The following is an 18,473-nucleotide window of genomic DNA, read 5'->3' on the forward strand; positions in this document are numbered from 1 at the left end:
GATTTGAACATGCTCCTGGGATCACTGATGACTTTTTACATTTTGTAATGATAGAATTATTGGGGAGCTGCCGGCACAGCTGTGGCCTCCGCTCAACCAGATGTGAGAATGAGGCAGACCAGACTCCCGTGAGGAGGCCAAAGCCACAACTGCTGCTCCCAATGCACACTTCCTCTCTTACAGTATTGTACAAGTGAAGCCTGCTAGTTGAGAGAAAAAAACTTAGATAAATAAGGAAATAAGAATCGCCTGTAATTCTGTACCTCAGGTGTAATCCACTATTAATATCATGGTGTCCATTCTTCCTGGGTATTTTCTATGCATATATATATAAAATATGTGCCTTGTTTTTTAAAACGGGACTGTACTATGCTTTTATAAGTGGCTTTAATGAATAAACATTTATAGCATCCTTTTTAATGGCTAAATCGCATTCCATTTTTGGTTGTTCCATCATTTATTTAACTATTACGTGGCATTTGTTTCCAATTTTTACTACTATAATAACACCACTAAAATTTTGCACACATCTTTGTTTCTTTAGGATAAATACCAAAAAGTGAAATTATTGGGCCAGTCCTCACCTTCACCCTGGATGCCCCCATTTTCACATTAACCAAAACAGATTAGCCTCTTCCGGCATCACCTTCCTTCCTTTTTTTCCTTCTTGGTAACAGATGAGATTATACTTCTCTCATAATAAATCGCAAACTCTTCATCTTGTTGAGGTAAAATATACATAGTGAAAAGTGCACAAGTTGCTATGTGTACAGCTTGATGGCATCAGAGAGCAAACACTCCCATATAACCAGCATGTGAAAAACAGAACTTTGTCAGCCCTCCAGAAGCCTGCCTTCCACTACACTTCATTTTTTTTATTTTTAATTTTTTTTGAGACAAAGTCTCGCTCTGTTGCTCGGGCTAGAGTGCCGTGGCGTCAGCCTAGCTCACAGCAACCTCAAACTCCTGGGGTCAAGCAATCCTCCTGCCTCAGCCTCCCGAGTAGCTGGGACTACAGGCATGCGCCACCATGCCTTGCTAATTTTTTTTTTTCTGTATATTTTTAGCTGTCCAGCCAATTTCTTTCTATTTTTAGTAGAAACGGGGTCTCGCTCTTGCTCAGGCTGGTCTCGAACTCCTGAGCTCAAACGATCCTCCCGCCTCGGCCTCCCAGAGTGCTAGGATTACAGGCCTGAGAAACCGCACCCCTCCCTTCCACTACTTTAATTTATAAAACCAAGATACTTTTAAAGAACAGAAATCAAGAAGGACAACTACCTTGTATGGGAAAGCAGAAGGGAAATCTGAGAAATTTCCTATGCCCCTCCTGTGCAGGCCTAAAGCATACTAAAGGTGTGGATTTAGGCATAGGGGTCACTGGTGACCACGGCATCCAACCGGTTGGTACTGCACATGCAGGAGCACCCCACAATCCAAAGCTGCCAGCCTCAGGCCCAACAATATTTCATTTGCTAATTGGCTAGCCTGAAGCATTGGTTCTACAAATCTTTTATGTGGAAGATGTCCACAACACATTTTTTTTTTTTACCCTGAAAAACAGGAAGTAGAGAAATGATTCCTTTATTATACTGTAAACTTGGTATTGGTTGGTTGGGATCCAGCCTCAAAGTGGTCCATTTAACACATATTCATTTATTTAACAAAAACATGTCCTATTTGTATAAGAAAAAAGCCAGAGAGAGAAATTTGTCATTTCCTTCTCCTGCTGTTAAACTTTCTAAAGAGCCCACTTGGAAATCCCCTGTGAATCTTCACCAGCAGGCCAAGAAGTCTCCCTTTTCTACCAGCTGAAGCTTCCCCTCCTCCTGCCCTGGGCCTGTGTGCAAATCCTCTCTGTACACAGTTTTGTGACTACCTGGGGCAGGCACCACCTAACGTGCTCCTAAAAGCAGGCGTGAGCTGTGTTTCTCCACCAGAGAGAACAAAAGGCCGCAATAGCACGGTGGTTAAGTGCAGAGGCTCTAAACCAGTCTCTTGGCTCTGCGACTTATTGTGTGTTCTCTGGCAAGTGACTTAATGTCTTGATAACTCAGTTTCCCTACTTGTAAAATGGGGGCAATATTAGTAACAGTCCCTACCTCAAAGAGACCATTACAACAAGTTTATGTATTTTTTTTTAATTGCCTAGAGCAGCTCCTGGAACATGGTAAACAAACAATAAACGTACGCTGCAAAAATGAACTTGGACTGAGTTTTCAAAACTGGGTCATATCGATTACACTCCAAACGCAGGCACGTGTCTGATTCTTCCCATTTCTATTCCCCCCAAAAAGGGTAGACAGTAATCCTTCCTGATGGATGTATGTCGTTACACATACCCAGGGGTCTCAGCACCAGTGTGCAGGAGGGTGATCCTTCATACGTGATCTCACAAAAGCTCAGGCCCAGACAGACGCCATCCTTGATGGCACTGTGTCATTTGAAGTTCCCCTTAGCTGCCCTGAATCCTGAGTGCCACCACCTGCTCTGCTGTTGATGGCTATGGCCATCCATTCCACGAGGATGCTCCGGGCAGCTGGAGAAGGCTGGGCAGAGACGGAAAAGAATGTGGTGTCATTCTGCCATCTCAGCACCTACTGAAGCCCCCTCTATCCCTTCAGACAGCTCACCTCTGCAAGCCAGCTACCAATTCCCCTCTTCTGTTCCCCTTTAGCTGACTGAAAAATGGAAATGTCACTTGTCTTATGTTTCACTGACCTAATAATAGCTACCAGTTATTTAGCATTCACCATGGGCCAGTATCTCATTTAGGTCTCATTAAAACTATGAAGCAGGAACTATTATCATTCTACTTTACAGATGAGGAAATGAAGGCAGTTTCCATTACTTGCCTAAGATCATCACACACAGAGAATCTGGTGGGATTGGGGGATCAAGATTTGGACCCAGATCAAACCCTATAGCCTGAGCTCTTCACTGCTCTCCTACCCCGAATATGTATGTTATAGTCCTGTTTTTAATTTTAAAATCTGGTGAATGAAACATTTTAAAACTCTCTAAAAATCAATAGGCATCTCAAAACCAAAGGTACTTTTTAAATTATGTGGTCCAAGAGAAAACAAGTGTCTGAAATTCCTCTGCTACAAGGAAAATTTGTGTGTGTGTGGGGAAGTACTTTCCATCATATATGAAAAACCACTTGAGATTTCCAAGTGGTTTTGTGAACATGTGGATCATTGCATTATTGTCTCTTCACGCAAGTTTTATAAAACTGGCCCATTACAGTCTTGACGAGAATTAAAAATAGAGTGTATCACACATTTGTAAGCATAAAATATTGTTTTTTTAAAACTTGTTTCAGGACTATAAACTTCATGTATACAAGGTTATGATATTAAATTTATTTCTTACTGGGTGCTGAAGGGGAAAGAGAAAGTTAGGAAAGCCTGTCTTCTGCTTGCTGGGATATTGTTTATCATCAAGTTTCTTTACCTGGGGGGATGAGAGGCATCAAGCTACAGTTTTGTTTAAAGGTGCACTTTTAGTCCTTATTTTGTCATTGCAAAAATCTATTATTTTACGTTTTTGGTGTTCACCTTCCCCTGTTTTGCTGAGGAGGGTGTGGAAACACATCTTACCATGCTGCGAATACAACATTTCCTCAATTAGCTGGATGCTTAAAAAGAAATGCACTGATTTTTAAAAATAACTAGAATAGAGTACAAAGCACACTAAATTTAACTTTTCTTTATGAGTCAGGACTTAGTTATCAAGAAAAGGATAAATTCTGTTATGTATGATCTCTACCTGCCACATTTAAGAGGAAGGATACATTAACCTTATAAAATAGGGAGCCTCTATGAGGCTCCTTGTAAGGGAAGCCAGTTCTCTTATGACCACACAGATTTTGATTCAGTAGGTCTGGGGCCTGAGATTCTGCGTTTCTCACAAACCCCCACGTGATACTGTTGCTGCTGACCCATGGACCACACTTTGAGTCCTGGAGAGCCCAAACGCTGCAGGAAAAGGTGGTGCCAGGCCTCTTTGAGGTTTCCACAGGCAGGAAACATTTTAAAATCTCAGATAAGACCAAGTTTCTCTCTAAAACTATATACAAAAGGAGCAAAAATAAATTCTTGGTCCCTACCACCCTAGCTTGTCATTGAGTAGGATAGGCAATTCAGCCTCTGTCCCTCCCTGGAAATGCTGAGTGCACATGCCCCACCCCACCAGCAGCCTGATTTGCAGCTCTTCTTGCCAGTCATAAACTCACTACCCTTCTGGTCATTGCACAGGTAAGGGGCCTGGCTGTGCACAGGATGGGCATGAGGGGGCAGCCGCCCAGAAACACTAACACAATCCCTGACTTAGAAACCCTGATGGTGCTCAGTCACCTCCTCTTCTCACATTGTTGGTGGCAGAGTATAACAGAATAAAATGGTGACAAAGGCATTTTCTTAAAATTCTTTACAGGCAGATCCTTAGCAAATACAAATAGCAATTTTCTCTTTTCACAATTGGCACCTCCATCCATACTCCCTCCCTCATATCTTTGTCACCTGGCACATTTATACAGACCGGTTCCACAAAACACTTTTACAATGTGCATTTCTTTAATCTTTAAAAATATACACAGGAGAAGCCATGTGTTTTACATAGGAATACACATATTAACAAAGCATTTCTTACAGTTTTCCAAAACTCTATTATATCAGCCTGAAATTTATAAATTAAATATATCAGAATTTTTAAAGTTAAAATGAAATCCCTGAAACTACTGGATATGCTAGATTTTTTCAAAAGTCAAATGAACAGAGAATATGAATAGGGTTTGTGTTAAATAAGGTTTATTGTTAGCTTTATTGCCTATAGTCTATAAGATGCAACTTTATTGTGCCTTTGCAAACAGGATACATTTCTTAAAAAACTGATCAAAATTTTCCATACATATAGCTCTATATGATAGATTACAGTGCAACACTATTCTTGTTACATAATTATAGAAATACTATAGAACCCAAGAGCACAGGGTAAGCAAAAGAAATACAATCCTGAGACATCTGAACAAGATGATTTGATGAATCCTTTTAGTGTAAGTTTAGAAAACACAGAGGAGGAAAAAAAAATACATGCACACTGCAGTCATGAGCAAAATACATCAAACACCTGCTCCTTGTTAGGTACAGGTGCGGCAAATAGTGAATTTCAGACACATGCACACTCACTCACGCTCCCATTTTCTTCTCCTGCTTCCCTCCCAGCCCTATTACATTCACTCCCATCCCTTCCCAAAAGAAAAAATCAGGCACTAAATCCTAGTGAACCCCACATCTGCCTTACTGGAGAAGGTTAAGTGACTGCTAAATAAGAGTGTAGGTCCTCACCGCTAACATGAAACAAAGCATGTGCTGTAAGCCAATTCCAGCTGCCTTTGCCTCTTTGGAAGTGAAGCATATGCCCCATACAGCTTAAAACTGTAGCGGAAATGTCTTGAAAACAAAACTTTGTTTCTCTCGCTATGTCTTGAAGTAAAATCAAACAGTGGAAAATTCACCCTAAAACTAATTGCCTCATCTGTTATTAAAATACATTTGTCATTCTATTTTTGGTATTTATTCAATTATAGTTCATTAAGAATAGTTCATGAAGCTTGTACCTGCTTATAGTAAACACTATTGTACCACATAAAACCTGCCACAGCTGGACAGGCTTGTGAAACACCAACCTTCTCTATGTGTTCCTTACTAACATTCCCTCAAGACCATAGCATTCTAGTGTTACCAAAGATAATGCATGTAGAGTTCAGTAATGAAAGGTATTTGGTTTGTGTTGTCACCTTACACGTCCTAGTGATGAAACTAATCAAACCATGCCTCCATGCCTTCCCTGAAAATAACCTGAGTCGGCTGACTAAACAGACTGGCCAGCATGGCTGTCAGTCCACTTGATCAGAGGTTGAGCTGGAAAACCAGAGGGCTAATGTAGTCTACCAGCAGCTTGTCTTGTGCGGATAACCAAGAGCTCTTGGTTTTTGCAATATCCAAAGGCTGAAACCCAAAGGCTGAAACCACTGAGGCTGAAATAACTCACAGCATAAAGAATACTGAATTTAAACTGTATAACCTGTGGGACCACCTGGAGAGATAAAAAAGGATCCTCATTCCCCACAAAATGTGGTGTGGGTTTTAGTGTCTCTGTATGCATTAGCTGCTACAGAAAAGTTAAAACAAAAGATTTCATAACTTTCTTAATTTCAATTAAATGCTACACACTCACAAAATACACACCCTATGAATATGAGGTGGCTCTTTTCTTCAAAATTTTTAAAACAAAGAGGCACCAATACCCGTTCATTTATGTATTAGAAGTCTCATATAATCACCAATAAAACAACAGAAATGGCATCTGCAATGATTACACAAGGGAGAAAAAAGATCAAAAGACAACCTTAGCCATTGTAAAGACTGTACTTGAAAACACAGATGCTCTGGCTAAAGATTTGATAATAAGGTTTTATTGGTTTAGCATAGTTCCATGGCCTCTGTCCACAACTGATAAATGGAAATGGTTCCCAAAGAAATTTAAGAAACCATTCTGAATTGTTTTCAATGTACATTATTATAATTAGTCTGACTATAAAAAACCTTGCCTCTACCATTACCTTTTGCAAGTGGAGGCAGAGAAAGACAAATAGCATCCTCCCGCACTGCTGAAATGCAGATAGCACGAGCGATGATATGGTCAAAACACCATTTGAGAAGGTGTTTCTAGAGTAGGAAGGACAGAATGCTGTACTTTAGCATCTTTGGTTAAGATCCGGCCTCTTTAAATCCACCTCTCCTTCACATTTAGTCTCCAATGAATTTTAGGTCCATGCACTTAAAGAAGGTCACAAGACATAAATTTTCATGTTAAATTGTCAGATCAATAGAGTTTCAAATTTTTGACCCTCATCCCGCCCAGTGGGACTACAAGGATCTTACACAGAAAGTTGTAAAGTCAAATGCTTCAGTTAAAGCATGATCTTTGTGAAGTTTTCATGAGCTGCACAGAAGTCAGCAGAGCTGTTGGAAGTCAGCAGGACTTCCAACACTGGGAGAGGGACAAAACAGAGCTCTGTCCTTTGTCCTTAAAAGTGGCCCGAGCCAACTGTGTGAAGTGTCTGGCTACCAAAAATATTTATCACCAACCTCTAGAGCACGTCTGTATCATTCAAATCTAGGTGAAGCCTAAATGTTGTACAGGTGTTTGGGGTGGAAAGGTGAGAATAAGTTCTGAATAAAGCTAAACTTGGCCTAGGGAGAAAAAGGTTTCAAAAAAAAAAAAAAAAAAAAAAAAAACTCTAGGTTTTAATTCAAAGGGAAAAAAAAATATATATATATAATAAACCAGTTTACACCCTTGACGAGAGTGTTGCCTGGATTTTCTACCTTCTCTTTTGCAGTCCAAGGAGCTTATCTCTGCTCTCTTCCTTCACTGCTTTAGTGGAGAGAGGGGGAACTTTATAGAGGATTCCAACAGCGAAGCAGAATTATGGGGCAAAATTCACTGTGGGGCCAGACTGAGGTTGGACAAGGCAAGCACTGAGCCAGGCCAATCACAATTCCTGGCTAACCCACACAGCACACAGTAGCCACCTACACAAGCCTGACCACACGGTAATTAAGCAGGGCTTTTCTGCAGTGCCCTTTTCCTATACAAACAAATCCTAGCTCTCCCAAGTAAACATTTCAGAATAAACCATCCAGGCTGATGTACTACTACAAATGCTGCCAGCTTCCAATTTACTTAGCACCAAATCTGTCCCCCCTCCTTCAAACTAAGTCCATAAGAAAATGTGAAGTGCCACAATTCTCTTTGCTTCTGTTTTCTTCTTTTTTCATTTTCTCATGAAAGTATTCCTATATTGATGTTCAGTTCCATGTCAGATGAAATAAAGTTGCAAAATATTTGGTGATTTCCATATAACATTCTTCTCATAAAGAAGTAACTTCATGAGTTTAAGTCAGAATTATGTCCACAGAAGTCTTTTCCATGTAGTTCATCATACAGAGAAAGACTCTTACACATGGCTATTTCTGGACAGTGCATTAAATGAAGCTACCTCACAAAAGATCATTATCTGTATCCATTAGAATAATATACAGATTCACAGTCAATGAGATGATACACGTTGCAGAAGAGAGGCATTGAACAGTATACTATTCAAACACAAAAACAGCAATAAACGTATTCCGCACTACAGAAAATATGCTAGCTTCTAACTTTAAGGATTTAAAATGATGGGTCTGGTAACTGCATTTTAGGACTGAAACATGCTTCTTCCCTTCTAGATACACAATGTTCGATGCTGGTGCACATATATACACACACGCACAACACTGTGTCTGCAATGATATATAGATGCAATAGATAGCCAAGTCCTGATGGCAGATTTCAGAGAATAGGGCTACCAAGACCAAGAGAGCAAATATCAACTTAAGAACACTTCTAACTTCAGAATTTCATTTTATTGAACAAACTTTTTAAAACAAGCACCTCTTGGCAATAAAAGCAAAAAAACAATAGTACTCCTTTCCACTCTATTCTAATGGAAGACTTCTCACACCAGCCTGCTAAATGATGAAATTTTAAACAGGCAGCCTGCTGGGGCTACAAGCAGAGCTCAAATGCAGGTGTGCTGACTTCTTGGAGGAGGAGCAGAGGGAAACATCAAAAAGCAAATTTGGAATCTATCACAGCTTTCTTCCTTAAGCAAAAAAAAAAGTAAATTAGTTTTATAACCACAATTCGATTTATCAAACTTTTTCTCAAGAATTTTCATTTAATTATGTATACATAACAGGAAATAAAACTTTTTCACAAACACTCTCAAGGCTTACAATTATCAAGAAAATGACAAAAGTAAAAGCAGGAGAAATATTAAACACATGGCAAGGAGGTCAATTTCTGTTTCTGCTCTTAAAAAGTAAAAAAATCACCATATAATTAAGTACAAAAACCTGCATTGAATGACAACTGCTGGTGTATTTACTTGATCAGAAATGAAGACCAAGAATATAATAAAGCCCTATGATAATATTCATCTGGAGCACTCCCCTCAGTGTGTGTACACTAACATGTTGGCAAAGTTTCTGGAGCATTAGCTTATATAAACACGGGAGTCCTTGGTTAGCTGCATTAAATGGAACGTTCTCTTCTGAAATGTGCCCACAATTCAGTTTCACTTACAAATTGCAAACTAAAGTTACTTCTTCAGAAAAATATCTGTTTGGCATCTCCTGGACTTTGTTCCATTGGACAATATGGACATTTTAATCTAAAGACAAGAAAGAAAACATTGAATCAAGGAAACAGGATCACTACTGAGCATTCAGTTTTCATCTAGTTCCTACATCTTTAACAATTATACACACATATAGAAACATATAAGCACAACATATGTGTCTGCATTTTGCTTTGAGGATTAACTATGCTTTCCCTTAATATTAACCAAGCTTTGAAGAGTCACAAATGAATACCACCCATGCCAGAGCCTAACTGAAAGCCTCTTCTTCAGTGGAAATTAGTGAAAATTATTTTGTAAGCAAAACAAAGACAACTTTTCTGCAAATTGCTTTTGGGGTTTCAGAAGTAAATCCAATTTCTTTTCCCCAGAGGTTTAGACTGCACTGGTCTCTAAATGAATTTCAAATGTACCGATCACATACTCCATTCACGGGCAGCAAATCTGATGCCAGCTGCAAGCCTCTACCAAGAATGGCCCATTTTCCTCACAGCAGCACACGACACCAGCAGAGTCTGCACTAAGATCTACGATCTATCTGGCTCTCCTAGTCACCATCGATCTGCACTACCAGGGTGGTTGCTGCATGGTCTGGGAAGGGCACAAACCACTTCTTTACAAGCCAGGGCCTTCCCTTTAAAGAAGGATCTTACCATAAAGGATCTGAAAAAAACACCAGTGAAAAAATTTCTAGCTGCCTAAGCTAAAAATAGGCTTCTGAGACTTTTTCTTTTTTTTTAAAGTTGAGGCTCATTATCTAGAAAAAATTACAATGTATATACCCTTTGAATCAGCAAGTCCAATTCTAGGAATTTATTTATCTATCATGTAGAAAGTAATTTACTTTAGCACTAGAGTAACAACAACTTAAATGTTTATCAATAGGGAACTGGCTAAATAATCCTATTTCCATATGGCAGAAAACTCTGCAGTTTTAACACAAGAAGGAGGGCTCTTTTTGCAGCATATAAAAAGATCTCCAAGATATACCATTAAGTGAAAACACAGCAAAGTACAGAACAATTTATAGTATGCTACCGTATGTACAAATGGGGGAAAATGAATCACATAACCAAAAAGTTAAGAGTGAAAGATCATATTTATAAATCCAATCACCAAATCCACGAACAAATTAAAAGGACTGACAAAAGATCAGATACTACCTACTTTGCCAAACAGTTAAGAAATCTATTTCTAAATTTAGATACATTTATTTAACCTCATTATTTCTTATCTTCCCATCAAGTACCAAAATAAAATTTATTTACTAATACATAAAAAGTCAGAAACTTACTTGCTACCATTAAACATTTTATTTAGGGCATCTCTTGATATAATATGACCACAGACCAATTTCATGGGTGGATTGTTATCTGTTGTTTGCTGACGAAGAATGGGACAGGCAAATATAGAGTGATACCAACACTTTTTACCAAGGTCCACTTCAATCTGTTTAAAAAAAAAAGTAAGAAGGCTAAAGTTATATTTCAGAAAGCCATCCACATGACAACATGCACTGTGCAGCAGAGAACACTTATCAGATTTACACATCTGAATTCAACTTTCTACAGCACTCTCCTAACTAACTCAAAGACGGATAGTCTTAGGGATGCAAAGGGTTAAATTAGCCTTCAAAATTATTTGTAACACTACTTTTCAAACCAAATTCTTAAGTCTAGAGTTAGAGTTAAAAGCAAGGTGATATTCTGTAAGTCAAAAACTTGACTTCTGTAACTATACTATTTTGTAGCACACTTAGCTAGGTGATAAAACTCAGCTTAGTGACTCCTTTTATTCCTGTATGTGCTTCAGATCTGAGTTTCCCATGTTTTGTGTGTAATGGTCCAGGGAAACCACCTCTAACGGGGCTTTAAGCCAAGTTTTAACAGGACCTTTTGTAATCTGTACATCAAAGCCCATGGTACTTGTATCATTTGTTTCTCTTTCCTGCAGACGAAACAAATCATACGAAAGCTAAGAGTGGGTGGCATACGCAGAGGCTCCACAAATGTCAGTTCTGGGTTTTTTTTCCTTCTAAATCTAAAATGGCTCCCAATATGAAAGCCCATTACCCAGGCTCTTTCAACAAAGTTGACAAAGTGTAACAGAACAATCCCGACAAACGATGGCCAGATCACACCTCCAACTGCTTTCCTAGCCTGACCCCACACACAGCCTTTAGACAAATTCAGATTTCAGCCTTCTCTGTTCTAGTGTGCAAATGTCAGAGATTCTTACAACATAACTGGGAAACCGACAGATGCTGGGCACCTGCTTCAGCAAAGCAAGTGAAGGCTCAAGTTTCTTTTCACTTGATCAAACAAGCAGCAGTGGAGAACGGGTGCTGCTTGTGTCCTGACCACACTCAGGACTGGGAATACACCTGTGCCTTTGACCAGAAAAGATCTTAGAGAAGAAACTGGGGCAACCAACTGACAGGGTTACCAGCTGGAAGAACAAGGTGGTAACTGCAGATAAACCCATGCATAGATGTGGCAGAAAAGCAGCAAAAAGCCAAAAGCGTATTTTAGCCATTCAGAGTCTATGACACAACCATGACAAGAATAGTAATTCCAGGCAAGAGTCTTAGTGACTACTGTCAGAGGCTTGGCAGCACAACACATACCTTTGCCACTCCATGTCATAACTGTACCATGGCAGCCACAATTTGAGTAATTACTGTGTGTTCCAAATTACTCTAAGTATGACTGTCTTCTCTCTAGCCTTCAGCAGCCCCATAAAGAGAAGGCTGGTCCCCATTTTAGAGATGAACAAGCTACTGCTTAGAGAAGTTAGAGTGATTGGTGCTAATGTTTAAAACCGAGGCCTTCGTGGATACACAGCCCTGGAAGTCCACTAATGACTGCAGGTGTTACAGGGACCTTTATTTTAAGGTATCTATACTTATTTTAATTGGTATTAGAAAAATAGAACCAACACAAACCTATGATCTCATCATCACCAATGCTTAAGACACAACTAAATCTAATTAAATTAATAGTGCTTTGATATTTTAAAAAATCATAGTAGGAATGGTTTGTCAACTGCATTGCAGAACGCACTGCATGCTATAGTATATATAACCCTCCCCACTTGTGATGTTTTTCTTCATCAGTTTTCAATGCCACTTTAAGTCAAAATTCTAAGAATACTCCTCAAATGCCCCCAAAATGTACTAGGTTCATTTACTATTGTTTAGTCATGTCTACATATCCATCAAAAAACTCCTGTCAAATGGCTACAATAGTATTTCCTACAATAAAGGCAAGATGGTGGACATTTTAAACCTTAACATCCACACTCTTTTAAAGGCAGGAAGGGCAAACAGCCAACAGAAAATGGTACTCACAGGTAATTCATCTTTCTGGTTCCAAACTCCAGTGCACTGCCTCTGTTCAATCACTGCTTTGATGTTAATTAAAGCTGGCAGCGCCACACAACCTGCTGAGAAACTGGGAAAGTAGAACAGGAAACGTCAGTGCCAGGCTAGATGTCAGGCCACTTGGTCCAAGGAGACATCAATTCCTCCAGATTCATGTGCCCAGGGCCCCGGCCACCGGAAATGGCACAGAGCCTTCTCTGCTAAAAGCAAACCCAGACATTTCTACTAGAAGAAAAATAACTTGTTTTCTCTCCCCTATTCCCCAGGCCCACCGGTATATTTGAAGTTACTGAAAAATAATCCCCGTTTGAAAAAAAAAAAAAATAAAATCATACATTTACTAAATAAATCTTACTAATACAGGGAAAATACAGTAAAAAAAAAAAAAAACAAGCATTAAAAAAATACTAACTATAACTGTCATTATCTGGTAGGGTACTTAGTTTTAGCTTAATTTCTCAATAATTAGAACAGTAAAGTTTTAAAATACACATTTTAAATGTATACAAAAATATACAAAAGCAGCAGCTTTGGTATCCAGTGTTGAAAAGGCGAATCCATCATTGAAAGAAAGAAGCACAAAACACGTCAATTCAAATGAAGGAAGAATAGGAATTAAGAACTGTTCTTCCAAATATGGTGGTTTTAGCATCTAAGTTTGAAAGGGAAAGAGATGTTCTTACACAGAATTCTTCACACAACAATATATAAGATGTTACACCCTTTTGTATTCTCTTCCTTACAGAACATGTATCACCATACTTAAGTTTATTTTCCTTATAAGATTTGCTCCAATGTATATGTTTACTAGAGCAGTGATACCCAAAATGTGGTCTGCAAACTGATGCTAGAACACCATTTTTGGTCCAAAGGAAATTGAGAATAAGCTTTTACAGAATTTCAAAACAATCTGACATTAGTGCAGGGGAGGGGGGAATCCTTATATTTTACAAAATGACCACATTTAATGGGCTCTGCTTATCAGTCATTAATGACATTCTTGCCCCTTCAACATTTTCTTGCATGGTTCCTCCTAAATCCAAATCACCCCCGTTCAGAGTGGAAGCATTCATTTCTCAGATCTGGAAGTGCAGGCAGCCAACTCTCAGCTGAGTCCCTCTTTAGGACTGTCCTCAGTTGAAGAAAGCCACCAGACTAGGGTCACATCCACTGACTGCTCCACGTGAGGATACAAAAGCCCACGTAGACCCAACGTGGAACAACTCTACAGGCCCTTCGCGGTTCTAGAGCTCCTCAGGGGTTCTAGAGCTCCTCAGGGATAGGTGGAGACCTCTGTTTTGACTGTTTTTCTCTTTGCCCAATCCTGTTGCTTTTATTCCCCAACAGGCGCTGATCCCAAAAAACTTCCTGCATGTATATCCCCATTTCAGAGTCTTTTCCCCAAAAAACCTGATGGCAATACTACTTCACATTACAGTTAATTGCATGAGTCTGTCTCTTACTCTAGGTGGAACACCCTGTGGAATGCAGACTGTACCTTATTCATCTTTGTAGTCCACACAGTGCCTGGCACATAGCAGGGATTCAAAACACTTGCGGAATTAAACGAATAAAGGAGCTAAAGGTTGTTTTCTTAAAACAGGTTCTTAAACTTTTTGGCTTCAGGACCCCTTTACATGCTTAAATATTAAGGATCTCAAAGAGCTTTTGTTTTTGTGGGTTAAAGCTATCATTATTTAACGTATTAGAAAATAAAACTGAGAAACTTAAAAGGTACTAATTCATTTAAAAAAAAACATACTATGTTATCATAAATAACATTCTTATAAAAAATAACTATACTTTCCAAAACAAAAATACATTTGTTGGGCTGGGCATGGTGGCTCACACCTATAATCCTAGCACTCTGGGAGGCCGAGGCAGAAGGACTGCTTGAGGCCAAGAATGGCTGGGACTACAGGTGCGTACCACCACGCCCAATCAAAACTAGCATTTCTTTCTTTTATTTTTCGAGACAGGGTCTTGCTCTGTCTCCCAGGCTAGAGTACAGCGGCATCATCATAGCTCACTGCAACATCACACTCCTGGACTCCAGCTATCCTCCTGTCTCAGCCTCCCAAGTAGCTGGGACTATAGGTACCTGTCACCACACCTGGCCTCAAATAATCCTCCCATCCTGGCCTCCCAGAATGTTAGGATTACAGGCATGAGCTACTGCGCTGGGCCAAAATTAGCGTCTCTTAAATTCAAAGTGTGGTGGTGAGGAATATAGCAAGTACTTGTGGAGTTTGATACCACCACCTCAACTTGTGCTAAGGTTCCTGGTAGTTTAACCCACCATTGTTTTTGTACCATCTGTGTAAACATCAACACTGCAGAAAAGGCTCTCGAGATCCCTGGAGGTTCACAGACCCCACTTTGAGAACCTTGCCCTAAAAATGTGTCAGCTGTCAACTGTGACCATCCCTTAAAATACCAATTGCATTTTTCTTCAGAAATACAAAAGTTTTCTTGACTTTAAATATGAAGAACTAGACAAGTTAAAGGGAGGTGACTAATACAGTGCATATTTCAATAGCAAACAGGGCCAATATCCATACCTGACACTGAGAGGGGACTCCACAGAGAGCCCCAAGAGGGCACAAGCATCCCGTGTAAAGATGTCACAGATATCAGCCCACTGGTTTGCATCAAGCAGGTGAACATATGGTGAATTCTCAATCCCTTGTCTCAGATATACGAGGCTTCCCATCAAAACCTGAATATCTAAATAAAAAAAGCATTAGAGTTTGCTTGCTGGTAATGGGCCAAGAAAGGCAAGAATATTCCCACCCAAACTGATATAGCCTAAAATAATATATTAACAATGTCTTTTATAATTCTGGTCCTTAAACTTGGCTTCTTCCCTTACCCCAAATTAAAGACAGACCATGGAGAGAAAGAGGAAGAGAAAAAGCATGGAAAATATTTTTCTTATCCACAGCACACACAGTACAATTACCGTTATCTAGAAGAATAACAATTATGTCACCCCACATCTTTGGCTGCAGAGCTAGCCAGTACTCCCACACTGACACATGGGGTTAACAGCTGCCACCCTGGCCCTCAGACACTTTGTCATGGCAATAATAGCAGCACAAGGTCAGACAGGAACGGGAAAAGAACAAGTGCATACCTCAATCTTCCTCACATCTCCTCTTAGTTTAATATGAAATCCCAAAATCTGCAATGTTTCTTTTTGACTTCTCATTTAAGAGGCTCTAATGTTTCACTTTTATTCTAGTGCCAGTCAGAGCTTTTTCTGCAAGTGGTTATCATCTACAATTGTTTCAGTTTATTAGCAAATATGTGTTAGATCTAGTTAAGATAAACAAATCACAGTAGTGGCTACAGCCCTGTTCTAAACATTAAAATCATCTGACTACAGACTCACCTTTTTGATGATTTAGGGCAAACGGCTGAAAATTTTTAGCATACTGTAATGCCTCTCGCTGATTTGTAGTTCCTCCCATTAACAAGCTAATGAAATACAGTCTGTGTAGCTTAAATTCCAAGGAGCTGTTTTGGGCTATAAGCATTTCTCGGTTTGATACTGCCCACCTTGAAGAAAAAGCAAAAAGGATTTTAACAATAATCAAGAGCATAAGCAAGGTGTGTGAAAAATTGTTTGAAACCTAGTTAACACAAAAAAGGGGTTTTGTCTGCCCTCTTGTGGATGTCTGTCATAACATCAATCCCTTAGGCCCTGACTTGTAAAGAAAGCAAGCATAACACCAACTATACCTAAAGAGGCCCTTTCAGTCAGTGAAAGAAAAAATATTAAGTTAGATGACAATTACATATTTATTAAGGTTTTAAACCTAGACAAGAATGACTTTGAGGTATCATATGATGCATATGAACTTGTACAAGGCCCGACTTTGAAGCACATGTCAGCCCAGATTGCCTAGCTCCACTCCTCTTTTCAATGTTAAACTGGCCTGTTTATATGTGAATCAAAGATTCTGAAGGGGAACCATTCAAACTTTCATTAACTGAAAGATTTCATGATACTGACTTTGAGATTAAAAACAGTAAACATAGGTATCTTCCCTGCAGGTGCTTTCAGTCTAATCAGGAAGATAAACCTAGACAAATATCATACAGTGTATCTCACTGTGCCAAAATGATTTGTACAAACCTAGTGCTAAGGGGGGGAGGGAGATTCAGTTTTGAATGATCTGAAGTATGGTGTCTCTACACTCAAGTCTCTATAGTACAAACAGTTGGAATAACCAATCTTGAACTGGGACCACCAGGTCAGATGAGGACTAAAGCAGAAAAGTATACAGCCAACTGTTAAAATCAAATTTTGCAATAAGGTGATAAGGAAGCATTACTTTATTTCCCTAAACATATTAAAATATAGAAGCTGTTAATATCATATTCTATGAATTTGACCCTCAGTTGGACAGATATTCCCTACCTAACTCAATTCACTAAAGACAAATGGAGTCTGAACTGGGTATAAATAGAAAATCTGAGTAATTCCATGAAGCACAGAAGTAAAACCTTTCGAGTTACTCATAATGAATCGGTAGACTAGGGACCGAACTTCACACAGCTGCACCTTTACTGAATCCTACCCCTCCCCCCAAAGGTCAGCAAATGCATACAAACATTCTAATTAACTTGTTGATGCATTTACATCTCAGGGGTCAATTCATGAAGCTTCTCTGACCTCAAAGTGATTTTTTAAATATTGATCGTCTGGACCTTGGAAATATTTAATTAAATTTAAGTAAGCCTTGGATCCTTGCTTCGCAGTAAGATAAGTGCAGTCAAGTTGCAACACCAAGTCTGGTAAACTTGCTGACACCAACAAGGTACTCCTGGCAGCAATCAAAAGAATGCCCCACACCAACCAACAGTATCAACAGTACTGTGTTTTTGCCACCACTAGTCTATCAGGCACCTTATGGACTTCCAGTTCCAAGGAGTATATTTAAGTCAGGTCACTTTCCAAAGGTTTATCCCAACCCTCTCACTCATAAAAGCATGAGTATGCTTTCCTACTAACAAGTAAGGATAGGCACTAAGCTTTTTCTTTTTTCTGTTTCTGATAAGAGGTGTATGTGCGAGAGTTTGTAAAGTCAAAGAAGGGAGCAAAATAGAGGAACTACAAATTTTAATAAAAGATAAAAGGCTATAGAAAAAAGGCAAAGACCACAAGGAGATCCACAAAAGAAGAAAATACTGTATCTCATTTTCATAAGAAAATGTTCATAAGATAGTATTAAAAGCGGGGGAAAGTGTGATATACAGAAAAATAACTTTTAGTCATCAGAATTTTTAACAGTAATGACTCCGGGAAAACTGGATTTCAAGCGTTATTTATCTATCAACTGCTATAGCATGAGCTATGGGCACCAACTATTAGACCAGCACCAAGGTGCTGAAAGCCCAGGAAGACACACCAATCAATATCAGCTGAATAGCAGTCTGCATTACAGTGACTTTTACAATAGTCTATGCTATCCTGTATTTTCCAATTTTTCTATGATGAACATATATTACTTTTATATTTAAAAAGGAATAACGTTTTAAGCTAATGCTAAAGAAAACAAAATTTCTTCACTTCCTTTTTTCATGAAAGGGCCAACAGAGTAACTCCAAATTACTTTTCCTAAAAGTAATCCAAGTTATGAATTACGGATTCAAGCTTTTCAAGCTATGAATACCTGTACTTCATTTAACTTGGAGAGGCATTTTAGACAATGTAATTTTTAATTTATTTTTATACATTTTCAAATTTTGCTATAAACAAGGCTACAAAATAATCAGGAAAAAACTAGCATTGCTTAATTCCTCCCAACTCCCTGCTGTTTAGAAAAGTAAATAGAT

The 18,473-nt window shown here is 39.0% G+C and overlaps 1 protein-coding gene across 4 annotated transcripts in view; it reads right to left on the bottom strand.

The window, feature by feature from the left end:
* Positions 1 to 4,791: 4,791 nt before the first annotated feature.
* RMND5A (required for meiotic nuclear division 5 homolog A (S. cerevisiae)) overlaps positions 4,792 to 18,473 on the bottom strand; it is a 66,127-nt gene continuing 52,445 nt past the window's right edge. For 2 of the 4 annotated variants that reach the window (XM_012644243.1, XM_012644244.1), the window contains 5 exons: positions 16,024 to 16,190; positions 15,191 to 15,356; positions 12,597 to 12,699; positions 10,542 to 10,696; positions 4,792 to 9,280 (listed from right to left, as the gene is read on the bottom strand). In XM_012644243.1, the coding sequence (XP_012499697.1) occupies positions 9,217 to 9,280; positions 10,542 to 10,696; positions 12,597 to 12,699; positions 15,191 to 15,356; positions 16,024 to 16,190 (655 nt within the window). In that variant the 3' untranslated portion in view covers positions 4,792 to 9,216. The remainder of the gene's footprint in view (positions 9,281 to 10,541; positions 10,697 to 12,596; positions 12,700 to 15,190; positions 15,357 to 16,023; positions 16,191 to 18,473) is intronic. The other 2 variants (XM_012644248.1, XM_012644245.1) reach the window with 2 other exon arrangements.

Source organism: Propithecus coquereli, unplaced genomic scaffold (assembly GCF_000956105.1).
Source record: "Propithecus coquereli isolate 6110/MARCELLA unplaced genomic scaffold, Pcoq_1.0 Scaffold208, whole genome shotgun sequence".
In the NCBI taxonomy this organism is placed as follows: Eukaryota; Metazoa; Chordata; class Mammalia; order Primates; family Indriidae; genus Propithecus; species Propithecus coquereli.